Raw genomic sequence first — 18,288 nt, forward strand, 5'->3', positions numbered from 1 at the left:
TAATAAACCTCCCATAGGCACAGTCCATATCCAACCACATGTTGACATAGATGGGGTCACTATCACGGTACTGTATGATACATTTTGTATATAATATATCAAAATAAAATATATCTAATGCACCATACGATATATTAATGCTGCCAAGTGATACTTGGTGTCCCAAACACCACTTGATAGAAAAGAAAGAAAAACAAACTTGCACGCAGAAAAACAAACTTGCACACGGCTGTTTTAATGTCCCAAAGTTGCTGGTATTCAATAACCTGCCATTCTATTGCTAGGGGAAGGGTGACATGCTTTCATTGCAGCTATCTGCCTACCCTTTTCTACCTTGATTCCCATAGAAATGGCTAAATTTGTCACCCATTGGCTATGGAAGGATAGCTAATGCTATCACTGCAAAATACCTATCTACCCTCATTTACCACCGCTCACAAAAGAGTAACAATTATAGCTTGCACACTAAAATCAATTTACATGTATATATATACATATATATATATCAAGAACAGTGGTACTATATGACATATCTAAAAACCAAATAGTTACATACAAATATATAAATGTGGAAGCATTGATTTTTCATAATTACATTTTTAAATCATAGATAAATGTTTTAAATAAATAAATAAATAAGAAACAAATAAAAACAATAAGAATTATACATGATGTATAATTTTACATATTTCACAAAATCAAAAGTAACTCTATCCATTTATGTATTACCTAAAAATCAATAATTAATAATAAAAAATTTTAAGAACCTAAATATAATTTTAAGAAATATACTGCATTAAAATCATTTTAATATTAAATATTTTTATAACTCTCAATTCTTTTGAATTAACATAAATAAATAAATAATAAGCAAATAATCTTATAGAATCATGTACATATATATATATATATATACACACACATATAAAAGAGCATATTCTAATAATATGATTACTTTACCAAATCTAAAATTAATGGTAAATGTTTTCACAACTCCAATATAATTTAGAAAATGACATAGCACACATAGTTATGTAGCTTACACATGTACACATATACATATTTATAATCAAAATTTAAGGTACTAAAGCATTTAAAAAAAAAAAAACCGTATAAATAATACTTTTTTTTTTTCTAGTTCTACAACCAGTCCAATAAATAATTTAGTGTTTAATTATGTCCAATTTAATTTAGGAAGAAAACGAAGTCACTTCAATCCAATGTCATAAAATTATCATTATTATACATATAAATATACTTATAGGAATATATTAAAATATATTTACACATTCCATTAGTGTGAGCATCAATTTTCATCATTGCAATTCAAGAACTGGGCAGAGAAAACCATAAAATACTAAAATGCTCCTAATTCCATATATAAGCAAATACTTGGATAAATTTAAACAAGCGTAAACCAACAATTTAAATTTTACAAAACTATGGATTAGAATTTAAAATAAATGTATCAATAAATGAAATTATCTTAATTACACATAAGCATATAAAACTTTTATAAATCTATAAAATATACAAATAATAATAATTTGTTAAATAACACATTAAATCCAATTTTAATAATAAACACACACACACACACACACACACACACACATATATATATATATATATTTTACCCCAATACATAATTTAGAAAAATATATATCACTCAAAATATTGATATTTGCTCATCTTTATGGCATTGCAACGTCAGCTGCAGTTCCATTTGGGTGCCTAACATACATTATGAATATTATTAAGATAATAATAACGTCATTTAAATATATTAGGATGCTCTAAATATTTTAAAATTATTTTTACTACTTCAGATTTCTAAAATGGACACCAAGGGAGTCTAGCTATACAATGATCTCGAATGGCCTATTGCCCAACAATTAGGATTCTTTTGCTCATACCTAAAATATTTTAAAATTATTTTTACTACTTCAGATTTCCAAAATGGATGCCAAGGAGTCTAGCTATACAATGATCTCGAATGGCCTATTGCCCAACAATTAGGATTCTTTTGCTCATACCCAATTTCATGAAATCAAATTGTTTGTTAACTTCCATTAGTCACTTGGAATACAGACCAACTTTTACAGTAATTACTAATATTATCTCAAAAAGATAAAATTTCAAATAGTCAACCATAATTGACAAATTATATACCAAATGAAAGGTTGTAAAATAAAGATTAAGGATACCTAGCTGATTTTAACAAAAGCCGTTGTCGGTGATTGAAGAATGGCCAGAGTATTTCGGCTAAATTTCAAATCATCGTAACTCCTAAATGGCTTTGAATGGGAAGAATGGAGGTCATATTCAGAATCAAGGAGTGAAAATAAAGGGGATAGAGTATGAATTGGATTAGGTCTGGTGGAAAATAGCTAAATCACTGGAAATTTTAAAATGACCGCGGCCAGATTCCCTGGCTCGATTTGGGCACATCCAATAGTCATCGGTCATGAATTTGATCATCGAGATCATCGTGAGATGGCCGTCCCTTAGGGCCAGCATGTGTGGCATATGGGTGATAGGAATCTTGCCAATTTTCAATGATTAACCAGCTGAATAAGGTTAGGGGGGGGGGGGGGGGGGGAGAGTGAGAGACACCGGTCGTGGGAAAGAGAGAGAAAAAGAAAAAGAAAAAGAAAAAGAAAAAAGAAAAGAATTTGGAAACATATGGCACCCATCATAGATATTTTTAAGCATTCCTTTACACATTTTTTGGTAAAAACTATTTGAAGGTCTAATACAATAAAACAATTATAAAACTTTACAGTCCATAACTTTCTAAATGTAGCTTCAAATTGAGCGTATCGCTAGTTTACATATTTGTGTCGATGAGCACTGTACGATGGTAAATAAGTCAAAGATATCAAAAGTCAACCTCGATCTTACTCGATCAATCTAGACCTCACATTGATTTAATCATAACTTTCTAATCTCAACTCTAATATTGGCGTGCTGCTAATCTACGAACTCTTGATGACATGTACTTTTCAATGATGCCTTGGTTAAAATAAAACTCTAGTTATGCCAAAAAATCAACTGTAGAACCACTCGATTAATCCTGTCAACTCTGGTCAAACTCAATCAAAAAAATTCAAATTTGAAGTGCTTATTCGAGTTAGGTTGTTACATACAGAAAAAAATATCATAAATATGTTTAACGGAATTCTCACAAGATCATCAACATAAACATCAAAAGTAACTAAACCCAAGATCCAAGAGAAAAAAAGATAATATAATGGGTCATACATATTAGGTCAATCTATCATAGTAATCTAAAGAAGAGTAAAAGTCTAAAAGCAAAAAAAATAAAAATAAAAAGATGACATAAATGACAAGTCCAATGCAAGTACATGAAAAATAAAAATACATCAACAATGAAGGTACAACAGTGATGAGAATATCATAGCATGAATATATTAGAAAGATGATGAGGATGCTAAACATAGTATGCACAACCTGTCATCTGAGATCTAAGGGAACAATTTAAAAATATACAACTATGAGACATGCTCAGTGACTAAGATAAAGTAACAATATGAAAATAATCAGTTAACTTCAAAACTTTTCACTCATGACCTTATGTCCGCTCTTTTCAAAGTTTTCTCTTTTTAAAACTATTTCACGAAACTCAACTTATATCCTAAATCAATATCATAAAATAAATATTTCATAATTAAAAAAATTAAAATGTTAATAACCAACTGAACATAAATTTAATGGTAGATAATAAACGATATAATCATAATCATAGAAGCGATAATGAAAATATAATAAAAGCGCCATTATATCTATATTCGCAAGAGAATCATATAATGTATCATACGATATATCCAGCCGCTATCAGTTGATGTAAGGTGTCCCAAAACACACCAGACAGTAAATAGATACTAAAAAACAAAGATTGTGAAGGAGAGGCACTCAATTCATCATCATTTTGAGATAATAGCACACAACTTAATAATCATTCTCTCATATCATGACAACTTGTAATCCTATGGTCATAAAGGAGTGGCACATAACTTATCATCACTCCGAGAGAATAGCATACAATTTAATCATCATTCTCTCATATGGAAATTACATATAAAATGAATAAGCTAGTGCACAACTAATAAAGTAAACAAAACCACTGGTACTGCAATATATATACCAATGCAGTATTTATAAACAATCATTTCGAATTATACTTTTCATTTTTTCCAAACAAATACATTAACATAATCTAGAATTTAATATTCAAACCTAATAATTTATTTAAATGTTTTAAAAATTCCAAATCACCATTTCATGCCAAAACAAAAATACAAATAGTGAATTATATATTACTATAAATTATTTTTAAGCACTTTGAAAAAAAAAAAAAAAACTAAAACCAATTTTCTTTTTGAAATATACAATTCCCAATTTTCTTTTTGAAAACCAATTATTTTCCGAAAAGACTAAAACATTAATTCAAATATCAAGATATTTAAATACTAAGGTTTCAAGTTCATCATAAACTCATTAGAATTTAAAATCATTTTAAATTTTGTTAAAAAGTCACATGAAATGATGCACATATATATAAAAACATGTATTCATATATGTATACGACAAGCATTTAAAACGAATATATATATATATATATATATAATATTCAAACCATATATATATATATATATATATATTATTCTAATATGCCCAAAATCATTTAAAAACATAAACTACTTACAGATACCATTGATGTCCACTCTTACTCCTCCATAGGATCGCCTACAGACTCAGCGTAGGTGTCCATAATATAATACAATATTCCTTAGACTCTGCAAATCAAACCCAAGATTTTGGTGCATACCAAATGTCTTAAAAAGTACTTTCTAGAATTCTGGACTTACATAAATTAGACACCAACTGATCAAATTATACTGCGAATCTTTAGGATCTAGTATAAAAAATTGGGCTTTTTCACCTGAAGGCTAATTTTATAGACTAAAACTTCCAATAAATCCTATTAACATCTAATTAAACAAATTCAACTTCAGTTTGATTCTAAGTTATCCAAATACAGCCCAATTTTATCTAATATTTAATTAATAAATCCATTAATGAAATATATTCAAAGAATGTTCAAAATTCACAAAATATATGTCGATGGAAAACACACGAGATAACGAATTCATTGGTGTACTCACCTTGGTCCAAAAGTCTAATCGGTAATTGAAAAACCTCCTCAAAGTTTCAATCAAACTTGATGTTGATAGATCTCTCAAATTATAAATAATTTTAACAAACAGAAGCACAATTCAAGCTTAAAGGATCCAAATGAGAAAGGTACGGGAGGCAGGTGTATGGCATGGCCTAAAATGATTGAAAAATACATAAACTCTAACAACCCAGCTGGATCATTGCCACCGTCTATGCCAATCAGATCCATAAATTTCACAATAAAGATTGCCAGAAGGTGGGTAGGAGTGGTGACTAGCATGAGTTGTACTTCAGTGGTCGAAAGACGATGAAAATCCATTGACCTTGTTAGCCTCGAGTAAGGTTGACCCAATTCATGGGTTTCGAGTCTGTTGAATGGTTTTTGGGATAAAAATGTTATTTTTTGATTTGTTTAATGAAGGCACGGTTCCCATGTATATACAGATTTTTTATGCATTACAGGATAAAAATTTGAGGCTATTTTGGATATAGATAAAATACTATGTTAAAATTTTTCAAAATCGTAACTTTTTAATGATAACCCAAAATCGAACATGCCACTAGGCTATGAACTTCTATTGACGAGCTCTATACATTGGTATAAAAGTTAAAGCTAAAATCCCGCTCCAAAGAAATGTCAAATTGGTCCTACTTAAAAGTCCAATTTGATCAAACTCCAAAATTTCAAACTCAATGTATTTTCTTGATACGGATTATTATACAATTTATAGCCCTAGTGATACCTTTGGTATGCCTTTCTTATATTTTGAAATTTGTTGTTCCAATTTAATACCTTTTAGTTTGAAGGGATTGCTTGTTGGACTCTCTAGTTAAAATGTTGCAATTGAGGTCCTCAAATTTCATTTGTTGTATTTTAGTCGATTTCGAATTTGCGGTCAATAGAGGGTATTGTGGAGCCTAAGTTAATAAGATAATCAAATGCAAATTTAGGTAATTGAAGGAACTAAATTGCTAGAATTTAAAATAAAAAGGTCTAAATTGTAATAAATTTGACCAAATTTCATTTTTATATTAGTAAAGTAGGGTGGATTAATTGTTAACTACTCGAGTAAAAAATATGTATATACCAATGAGAGTGTAAATTAAAGGATACTAACAAATTAGAGGGGCAACAACTTAAAAATAAAATGTCCAGTAAAGTTTACCAAATTTTATTTTGGATTGGTAAGGTAGAACAATATTTTAATCATCAATTAGGTAAAAAATCAAATTGAATTGAAATGCAATATACCAAAATTTTAGGTCTTAAATGACAATATCTTAAACTTGAGAATCCAAAACACAAGTTTCTAAATTAAAAGAGTACTAAATCAATATTAACCAATTTTTTTTGTTAAAGAATGGTTTTTTTTTTTCTTTTCTTTTGTTGAATTTAAAAAGTAGTTGGACATTGGTGTTTGGAATATCCATGATATTATCGACATTTTCATATATATATATATATATATATTTATATTCGATACTGATAACAGGAGATAACATTTTTTCATCGACATATTCAATATCCAAAGAAATTATACGTCACCCCCTATCGATAGAAATATCGAACTTATCAGTACTTATTGATTATGTTGACAATTGTTGATGGAAATTGAAAAAAAAAAAAATGTAGATTTTTATGAAAATATAAAAAAAAATATTGTACTCAATAGTTATTGGTAGATGTGTCACTGTTGCCAAAATACACTATTTGATTACTAATTATTTGTAGTCTCTTCTCCACTTTTAACACGAATAAAAATCAATCACCATAGTTATTAAGAACTTATGTATTTAGATTATATTTATCATATTTTTTAAATTTCAATATCATATATGTACTAACAAGCACATATTTACTTATAAATTGTTATATATACACACATATATATATATATATATATATATATATTTCCAAAATCTCCATCGAGACCGATATATTCATTGATATTTTCTTGAAATTATAACTTCAATATTTTTACCGATATTGATTTTTATATCCTTGATTTTGAACTGGATAATTGTTGGTCTTTGGACTCGTTTGTGTTGCAGGTGAGATAATGGTAGTATAGAATGAGGATGGAGTTATAGATAATTGTTGGTCTTTGAACTTATATTATTATTATTATTATCATTTTGTCTTTTTTCAACTCCTCCCAAAGATGCTTTTTTCAAAACGTTGATCCTCTTGGGATGAGATTTATAAATTCTATTTTAGGATCAGTAATGCTTTTGTTTGTTTTTGATTATTATTATTACAATTTGAGGAGAATTTTTGCCTTGATTGAGGTTTGAAGGAATAGTATTAGTGGTTTTACCACTAAACCAAAATCTACAAATACTAAAATCATTATTGCTATGAAGAACGAAAGATAAAAAAAGTTTATTGGTACCGCTTGGTGATGTGTTTGTTCTTAATATAATTATATATAGCATGCTTAACTAAATATTTTTTAATGCTATTTAATGATAGCTATAATTTATTAGATAATTTAATTAAATATAAGAATAATACTAGAAAATCATCAAATGATGTCGGTTCAGTTGTTAAACCATTCAAATTAAAAATAATGATAATAATAACACATTATACCAAATGACACTACTATCAATTTCAGTTAGTTTTATTTTTTATTTTTCTCCCATTTTTAATTTATTAAGATCATGCTAATTCTTAACAATTTCATATCTTACAAAGGTAATAATAAAATAATATTAATTAAATAAACTTTATGTTGATACTGAGCAATATAACTATCTGTTATCTCAATATAGGCGCACATCTAAGAGATTTTTTCACATTGATATTTACCATTTATTTGGTAAACAAATGAATGTCAGATCGATCACACCGTCGGTTATTAAACAAGACACGTTAATTTTCCTAAAATTAATTAAAATAAATGCAGAAAGCTATGTTAAAACTAATTGATAAATGTGAAAATAAGAGAAATTTAATAGCTTGAAGTTCAAACTACCTACCGTATTGCAGATTGCAAACTGCAAGAACAATTCTAACATCACTAATAATAACTACTTAATTGTAATATAATTTCATTACTTTTATATTTAATTTATATTTATTAATTATTAAGCACACTCCTAACTGATTACTATATGGAGAGTCTTTCAATCTAGTTTACGAACATATCTTTCAAATTCAAAAGCACAAAATAGTAAATCCCAACCAAAGTCAACAATCAATTAGAAGCATTTCATGGTTCCATTCAGTAAAGAATGATATCGTACTTTAAAACAAATTAGCAGTCAAGCTGTAATTAGAGAAATCAAATTGAATGATTATGACTCAAGAGGCATAAGTGAGGAAGTGCTTCCTGAAAAGATTTATTATTCTATTCGAACAATCTTCCTATTCATGTATCTAAACCTGCAAATCTCATCAAAGAAATCATCTGCACTGCTATGACTGCTTTTCATCTGAAGAATCTTTATTACCATTGCTTTCAGATTCTTCCCATAGTTTAAAAAGGACTCAAGTGTGCTCATTTTCTGTTCCGCATTCAATGGCGATCTCACTGTGATGATCACCTCCTCCAGACAAGGGATTGTAAAGCCGGTTTCGACCTGTAAACGGATTAATTAGCAACTTATATGAATCTGACATTATAATACTGACCTGGAGTTAAGTACATAAAACAGTCATTTGATAGTCTTTACTTACATTCTTTAAACTATTCTTTTGACAAAGGGCAGCAAACATGGCTCCATGAATATCAAACTTCTGCAGTTTGGGATGGCTATTGAAAAAATCAACAAAGTCAATCTCTGGAAAGGGTTGAAGGGCCTCAAAATCCCCAGTGAATTCCACTTTCATATAGAGGTGCTTCACCTCGCTTGCCCATTGAAGCATGTTACTTATGGCATCCCAACACCACTGGACTCCTCTAATGGATAAGAACTCCAGAGCCATAAGTTTTCCACAATCAACCATGTACACTCTACCTGAAAGCATTGAAGAAGCAAAAGATAAAGTCACTTAGTTTTAATTTAAGACATCAACAGGCCAAGTAGTTTATTTGAAATTAACAAAGAAACAAATAGAAACAGAGAGATTTTAATTTCATTAACTAGCTTGCAATTAGATAAACTACCTGCATTATTGGAGATGGAAAGACACCGCAAGCAATTGGTCTCACGAACCCGAATCCAACTGCAGCCTTGCACCTCAAGGACTTGAATTTTGGGGGATTTCATAGAAAATGAGCAGTTGCCTAATCCATAAAAGTCCAGCTTACAATTCTCCAAATGTGGCAAGTCAATTGAAACAGATCTAACTCCTTCACAACCAAGCAGCAACAGATTGGTCAAGTTAGGACATGCATGTAGCACGGTTGACAATGCAGAGTCCTCCAATCTTGCTCCCACAATTTCAAGGTTCCGGAGTTCTTTGAATGCTTCCCACTGGGGGGAACGGGTCATTAAGACACCCCAAAGTTTTAAAGATTGCAAGTTGTTCGCAGCGCTGATGCAATCCAATTTGGAGGTGCTCTCATTGCAGGCCTGCTGTTCAGTAAGGTTGTCCATTCGGAGTTCAAGATGCAAAAGCGAGGAGCCTGTGAGTGATAGCCACGAAGCAAGGCCAGCACCTGAGAATGGGCTATACACAACAAGTTCCTCTAACCTAGAAATCCTTGAAACCATCCTCCATACAACTTCATCAGGACTATCCCTGCCAGAATGATTATCAAAGGAGTTTCGAGGGAAGTAGAGGCTCCTTATATAAGGCAGCGAATCCTTCCATCGCTTGGATACACAATTACAAACTGCTACATCCCTTGCATTATTGATGTGCGATAATATGTATTGAACAATAGCATCGGGGATTGAGTCCATTCTGTGAGCACAACAATCAAATAGGTGGTGATCAATACCAAAATTATTAAAGAAAACAGATTATTAAGGTATAATTTGTCACTAGCAAATGGATATTGCACTGCTACTCGAGTTAAGATTATCTAGTTAACAGATCTGAGCTCAAATTCTCTCAACACTAAATCTGAAACTATTTATGGTAACTTTTTTGTCTGTGTTATATAAATATGGAACTTTTTGCCCCGTTGTAAGAAATCATGGATAGATTTGAACTGAGAGGAAACCATTACAGCAATATCATTACAAAAACAACATTTGCATGTTAAAAACAGTAATTTTCTCTACCAGTTGCTCTCTGTGCACATGATATTCTATAGCAACTCTATTCACGCTAAATCATATTTCATGAAATATTCTATCCAGTAGCGTTCATTCAAAAAAGGAAAAAAAAAAAAATCAAAATGCAACATTAGAATAGAAATTTCAAAATAAAATCAACAATGTGGTACAAAGATATATTAGCTGAAGTTTTATTAACAGAAGAGAAAATTAGACAAAACCCAAAAGAAATATGAATACTTCAGCATGAACACGATCCCACATTAGATTCAAACTTATTCTTGGGAAATACAAAACCCAGGTAAGAGGAGGCTTTCTTAGATCGAAAAACTTCAAGCTAGGATACAAGTAAAAAAATAAACAAAACCCTACAGAATAAGCTAGATATAATTCTCCATGAAAAGCAATTTACAATTTGCAAAAGAGAGGGCACATCGAACATAAAAAATTACAGAAAGAAGAAAAAATTGGAAAAGTACCAGCAACAGATGAAGTAGTTCTGAATCTATGGAACAAACAAAACGAAGAAATGGTAGGGAGAGAGAGAGAGAGAGGAAGAGCGAGTGCGTCTGGTGGGGATCTTATACAAACAGTCTTTGAGGGGTCAATTTCAAAATTCAAAAAGCTGAATCATGAAGACGGACATTTTTTTTTTTCTAATATTTTATTTTTTTCCTTATGTTTACTAATATTTATTTATTTATTTGTTTCCAAAGAGCGCACGAAAGAAACATGCACAAGTGCGAAGGCGAAAAGGCCCGCTTCCTTTTCAAAATTTTGAATTTTCGACCGTTCCAACCTGCACAAAATTTTTGGTGTAGCGCTACGGGATTCTACTGTTTGTGTTGCTTATTTTTTAGATCTGGAGTGCGGGACCCACTATGATTTAACAATATATATATATATGATTTTCAGTGGTCCTGATCATCTTGCCATGAAAAATGTTTAGACCATTTTGGTAATTTCGTAGCCAGTTTTGAATAGTTTACATTATTTTTGAATATTTCATTGGTTAAAATTTTCAGTGAGCGCATCGGAATTCCCTCAAAGTTTTATAATGGCCCGGCAAATCTGACTCTCACACAGAGTGGTCCCCATTCGATTATTCACGAATTATTATCACTTTTTCTTTTCTCTCTCTAAAACAACTTTTAATAAAAATAAATAAAACTATGTTCATAATAGAAACGGAACAGTTCGTATTTTTTCTTCTTAATTTTTATTATTACTATATGATGCTATTAATTATTTGAAAACCATCAAGTGCTTACCCTACAATTTTAATTATATATTTTTTTGGTACAATTAATCTAGAATTAAATTATTAATGCATATTCTACTTTTAGATGTGAAAAATAAACAACAATAACATAGCTAGTCGATTTGCTTCCCAAAAAAAAAAAAAAAAAAAACATAGCTAGTCGATAATTTTCCAACCATGGCTTCCAATATATGAACTATAAACCTAAATATTTACTACAAATCTTTGTTCAAATTTACTCATATTTTCTGTTATGAGATTATTCCTTACTTGAGACTAGCAACCAATGTTTTTAAAGTTTTAGCATGCAATTACGGCATGCTTGGCAGCCTGTGCAACAACTCTATGTTGTACTAAAATTGTACAGTTTTTTATTAGAGATTTTTCTAAGAGTATTTCTCAAATAATTGGAACGGCTAAACTTAGGAAAATTTCTTCGAATTCTGAATCAAAAATCTAGTGGAACTTTCTTATAAATCGGCTATAATCTAATAATACAATTAAAATATTATAAATGTTTCAAATAAAATTCTTATAAATCATTAATATAAACATCAAAGAATCCAAAATCCTGCGCCTAGAGGAAAAAAGATAAAATAAGAGTTATAAATATTTTCTAACCCAAAAAAAAAAAAAAAAAAGAGTTCAAAATGTAATCTAAAAGAAGTATAGGAATTTAAAGGTAAAAAAATTACATAAATAATAGATCTCACAAAAATATGCAGTAAAGGTAAAATACATCAGCAATAAAAGTACAACAAAGATGTGAAAACAAAAATGATGGAAAAATACGAAAATTATAATGAAGAATCCCCAAACATAGCATACACCAATTGTTAGTTGAGGCTTAGAGAAATGTTGATATCATATGGACATTCTAAAATTTATCTTTATTTCAAAATCTCCCCTATGGTTTGAAATGATTTAGAAACATCCCCTACCGTTAGGACCTTTCTGTTATATGACATTCTTTCTCCTACCTAGTATTGTGAAAAATAATAAACACCTCAAATTTTTGAAAAAAGTTACCACTGCATCTAAAAATGATTTTTAAATATATATATATATACTAATATAAAAATTAACATAATTATTAATTATTGAGATATGCTAATTTAAATATTTTACTTAAAAAACAAATAATTTTTCATTATACCATTAAAATTTTTTATCTCATATTATATATTTTTTTTAAGTTTTATTATATATTTACATATTTTTAGATGTCGAATTGATTTACAACATTTTCTTCAAAAATGTGTATTGATTTATATTTATGAAATAAATAAAATCTTTATACAAAAAAACAAATACTAAAAATCCTTTTCTTTCATTGTCAATCAAAAAAAAAAAAATCTCTTTCTAAAAGAAGTAAAAATAATAATAATAGAAAAAAGTAATATATATATACATATATATATATATATATATATATATATGTATATTCATTTGGAGATGTTGATTAATAAGCATTTTACTCACTAATCTAGCTATCTAAGTTTAATTATTTGTTTGATTTCTCAAGTTTTTGGTTATTTATTATATGTTTTATTATCTTTTTGTAGGAAAAGCTTCAATTATAATTTTTGAAGATTATTTGCTAAATATTAAAAATTTTGAACTTATTTGGAATGATTTCTTAAAAGTTAAGCAAGAGACATGAAAACAAAGTCCTATGAAGCTAAGCTTGGCATGCTCACTTGTGTTTGAGAGTGTACATGTGACGATCAAGTATCCAGGCAGAAAAATTCAAGTTCAATGGCATGCCCACCCATTTCATTTGGTGCCCATGCCAACTTTGTCTAGAAAGGAAGAAGCAAATGGCATACCCACCCATTCTAGCAAGTATTCATGCTCATTTAAGTCATCTCACACATGAAGAGCCTTTGTGGAGCTTAATGTTGACTCATGAAGGCTAAGACCAGGTAATTAATGAATCATATGACTAATTTTGGATATAACACTGTGATGAAAATCAAAGGATGAAGATTTAGCTATCTAGGATAAATATTATAGATGGTTTTAAGAAAATGGCCAAATAATTACCTAAAGAGGCAAAGTTAAAGAGAGATGATGGATTTTGGAGAACCGAACACTGTAATTTAAAGTAAAAAAGGTTTTCCATATAGAAAAAAGCTCTAATGTCTGGAGTCTTGAAGAGCCCAAGATTTTAATAACAGGATTTGCCCCAGGAACCCTCTCAAGATCTCTCGGATGGTCCCGCCTGGTGAAGTCCCACTAGACAGTTTCTAGAGAATATCCAATGGAACTTCACTTAAAATGTGGACAAAAAAACATAAGCAATATCTAAGAATACCTCAATATATGAAAAAAATCACAATAGCATATAAATCCACAACTATGATCCACAACTAAAGCCTATCGTGTTATAGGCCATAACTATACACATATATAATATGGTCAATACTATGTCCAATAACTAGATCAGAGCATTCTAAGAGTATTTGTAAAATTTAGAAGAAACAACTGATACAAATAAGTCTAGAAAGATAAAGATAATAGAGAAAGATAAGTACTGCTACTGCGGTGGGAAGCACGAAATAACAAGCGGTGCGCGAGGTAGACTGCCAACTAACTGTTTGGACCTAGGGGAACGAATTTAAAATATATAAAATGTGAGTTAAAGAAATCTCAGTGAGTGGCATAGTATAATAGGAAAGTAAAAATTTATTTCCGTAAAACTTTCTCTCAAAACCTTTCGTTCCACTTTTTTGAAATGTTCACCTTTTTAAAATCATTTCTATAAAATCTAAACTTATACTCCAATTTAATATCATAAAACCGATACTCAAAAAGAAATAAAGTGAATGATCATTATAATATTATAAATGTCGTAATCAAGATATAAATATTGAGCATAAAATATTATAAACATAATTTCATAAATAATTATGAAAGTGCAATGATAACCATAATATTGGAAAACCAACAATATACTTAAAACATATACAATGTACCATACAATATACCAAATTAAACCGTTGAATACTCCCACCTCACGACCCTTAATGTACGAAAGGTATCGTGGAAATAGTAAATTGTTGGGATATACCCAACCTCATGGCCTGTGGTAATAATAAACCGTTGGGATGAACCCAACCTCACGGCCCATGACAATAATAAACTGTTAAGATGAACCCAACCTTATGGCACTATGGCAAATCCGCACGCAATAATATAATACTGATCCGAAATACTAATACTATATGCTACACTAATTAAAAATAAACAATACAGTATAAAAACAGTCTTGTAAGATCATACTTTTTCAAACTATACTGTATCATAAATCATAATTTGATATTCAATTCCAATCACTCATTTAAATATTTCAAAATTTTCAAATCATCATTTCATGCTAAAACCAGAAATACCATGGTGAAATATGTATTGCCATAATCAATTTTAAGCACATAAAATTATAAAATACTTGAAAATGCTTAAAAACATATAATTTTCAATCTGCTTACTCAAAATCAATTATTTTCTAAAATGATTTAAACCCTTTATTTAAATACTAAGATATTTAAATATGACAAGTCCATTATGAACTTAATAGATTTGGAAACCATTTAAAATATTGTCAAAAGTCATATAAAATAATAACACACATATGTAAAAGCAGATACTCATATATGCATAAAATGAACATATAAATCGAATGACATATATATAAGTAAAATACCCAAACCACATATATATTATACTACATGCCTAAAACATTTTAAAAATATAAGCACTCACAGTACTGTAGATGCTAACTCCGGTAAACTTAACACGAATACCTGTAATATAATAAAAATATTTCTCAGGCTCCAACAACTAAACTAAAGATATTCATGTACACCAAATGTCTTAAAATGATTTATACCACTACAAAATTACATAAATTGGACACCGAATGGTCCAATTATATTGGGTACCTTTAAAACCCAGTACCAAAATTGGGGCTTTTCACCTGAAGGTCAATCTTTCAAAATTGAACATTCCAATGAGTCCTATTAATATCTGATTATACTAATCTAACCTCAATTTGAATAATTTCGTCCAAACATAGTTCCAATTTACCTGGTATTTAACTAATTGAACCAAACATGGAAAAAAATATCAAACGATGTCCAAAATTCACAAACTTTATATCAATGGAAAGCCTAAGAGATAAGAAATACAATGGTGTGCTCACCTCAGTCCAAAAGTGTCGCTGGTGGCCTACAAAGTTGTTGCAAAACTCGGCCAAACTCCCCATTGATGTATCTCTCAAATGGTGAGGAATTTTTGCAAACGGAGCACGAAAATGAGTTTAAAGGGTCCAAAAATGGAAGAAAAAGTGTATGGGTTGGCTTGGAAGGGTCAAAAAATGGCCAAACGGTCGGAAAATGCCAAATGGCTAGCATCAGCTTTAAATGATTGATACTGAAGGCGTTGGTAGAAAATTTGGTTGGCTTGGTTTCCAAGAGGTGGGAAATATGAGTGGCTGGCACATGTAGATAGATGGTGGCTAGAATTGGGCACAACGACAATGACTTGGTTGGACGTTAAATGGATTCGAAACGATCCGGTTTAGACCCATGGGTCTGAAACGAAATTTCTCGGGCTTGGGAGACAAAATGAGTATTTTGGAACTTGTTTTCTATTGGGCATGCTTCCCAACATTTATATGAAGCATTGGGTCACTAATGAACAAAAACATGGGATTGGTTTGGACATTGATATAAAATTGATGTTTAAAACTTCTCAGAACCATAACTTTTTATCGGTAACTCAGAATTTGACATGCCACCAGTCTATGAATTCATATTTTGGAAACGACCTGGTTTAGACCCATGGGTCTAGAAAGAAATTTCTCGGGTTTAGGAGACAAAATGGGTATTTTGGAACTTGTTTTCTGTTAGGCATGCTTCCCAACATTTATATAAAGCATTGGGTCACTAATGAACAAAAACATGGGATCGGTTTGGACACTGATATAAAATTGATGTTTAAAACTTCTCAGAACCATAGCTTTTTATCGGTATCTCGGAATTTGACAAGCCACCAATCTATAAATTTGTATCGACGAGCTTTACACAATAGTGCATCAATAAAACCAAAACCTTAACCATAGAAAAGTCAACCTGGGACCCAAATACAGTCCAATTGGTCAAAGCTGGTCAAACTTGGACAACAGGGGTATTTAGGTACAGGTTGTTACAACCTACCCCCCATAAAGAAATTTTATCCACGAAATTCATACTATAATTTTGGAAGAGGTGAGGATACTGAATTTACATTTGATCATCTCACTCCCAAGTTGCCTCCTCGAGTAGGTGATCTCTTCAAAGAACCTTCATTAAGGGTATGCTCTTGTTGCCAAGCTTTCTCTCTTTCCCACTTAGAATCTGCATTGGCTACTCTTCATAAGATAAGTCATCCTTTAACTTAATCTATGGTGTTTCCAACACATATGATGGGTTTGAGATATACCTGTAGAGCATAGAGATGTGGAAAACTTTATGGACTCGAGAAAGCTCCTCCGACTAGTCTAACTTGTAAGCCATTGGACCTATCATCTCAACTATCTGATATGGTATTCGAATTCAACTTGACGCCTAGTTCCTTTATTAATCTCTGCTAAAGTCTCGAAGTGAATCATGGATCTATCAAATACAATTGATACAGGCAACCCATGCAAACTCACTATATGATTCAGAAAGAGTTCCGCTACCTTCTGAGGAGAAAATCTCTCACGAATAGATAGGAAATATGCTGACTTGGTGAGTCGATCCACTGCCACCCAAATACCATCATGTCTCTTAATTGTAAGAGGAAGTTTGAATATAAAATCCATTGTAATGTGCTCCCATTTCCATTTTGAGATGGGCACAGGCTGTAGAAGTTCATAAGGCTTTTATCTTTTTGCCTTCACTTATTAGCAAAATGAAATATTTGGATACATATGTAGAACCTTCTATATTCATCCTGCCCACCAATAATACTCTCTTAGGGTATGGTATACCAGGGTGCATAACATAGGCAAAACCATAGGCTTTTTCCAGTATTTTCCTTTTTAGCTTTTCATTGGCTGGAACATAGAGCCTAGAACCAATCATCGATGCTCCATTGCCTCTAATAGCAAAATTTAACTGCCCTCCTTCTTCAACTTTCTTTCTCATACTTATCAAGTAAGGGTCTTCAAATTGATCTTTGAGAACACGACTCATAAATATCGATCGTAGTTAGAAGCTAGTAAAAAGTGCTCCTGAAGTATGCATCCACAAATTAACACCCAACTATTGCAACTCAACCATCAAAGGAGGCTGTATTGTTTGGGAATAAGCCAATGAGCCTGTAGACTTCCTACTTAATGCATCGGCTACTACATTTGCCTTAACCAGGTGGTAGTTAGTAGTGCAATCATAATCCTTGAGCTGCTCCATCTATCTCCTTTGCCTTAAGTTCAACTCCTCCTTCTGAGTAAACAAATACTTAAAACTCTTATGATCAATAAAGATCCGACAAGTAGCTCCATACAAGTAGTGCCTCCAAGTCTTTAGTATAAAGATCATTGTAGAAAGCTCTAAACTTTGAGTCCGATAATTCAGTTCGTGTTTCTTCACTGCCTAGATGCATAAGTAACAACTCATAATTTTGTT

The 18,288-nt window shown here is 30.7% G+C and overlaps 1 protein-coding gene across 1 annotated transcript; it reads right to left on the bottom strand.

The window, feature by feature from the left end:
• Positions 1-8,404: 8,404 nt before the first annotated feature.
• Positions 8,405-11,030, bottom strand: LOC107427104 (F-box protein At1g10780). Its single transcript, XM_016037450.4, has 4 exons — positions 10,854-11,030; positions 9,315-10,057; positions 8,885-9,165; positions 8,405-8,787 (listed from the first exon to the last, which is right to left on the bottom strand). The coding sequence occupies exons 2-4, from the start codon at positions 10,054-10,056 to the stop codon at positions 8,551-8,553; spliced, it is 1,260 nt and encodes a 419-aa protein (XP_015892936.2). The 5' UTR covers position 10,057; positions 10,854-11,030; the 3' UTR covers positions 8,405-8,550.
• Positions 11,031-18,288: the final 7,258 nt, after the last annotated feature.

This window comes from Ziziphus jujuba, chromosome 9 (assembly GCF_031755915.1).
Source record: "Ziziphus jujuba cultivar Dongzao chromosome 9, ASM3175591v1".
NCBI classification, from domain to species: domain Eukaryota; kingdom Viridiplantae; phylum Streptophyta; class Magnoliopsida; order Rosales; family Rhamnaceae; genus Ziziphus; species Ziziphus jujuba.

Bases quoted from the DNA above. Each gene is read 5' to 3' on its own strand.
- LOC107427104 (XM_016037450.4), bottom strand. From the start codon at position 10,056: ATGGACTCAATCCCCGATGCTATTGTTCAATACATATTATCGCACATC. The intron at 9,166-9,314 runs GTAGTTTATCTA...CAATGCTTTCAG, and splicing joins TTCCATCTCCAATAATGCAG to GTAGAGTGTACATGGTTGAT. The intron at 8,788-8,884 runs GTAAGTAAAGAC...ATCCGTTTACAG, and splicing joins AAAAGAATAGTTTAAAGAAT to GTCGAAACCGGCTTTACAAT.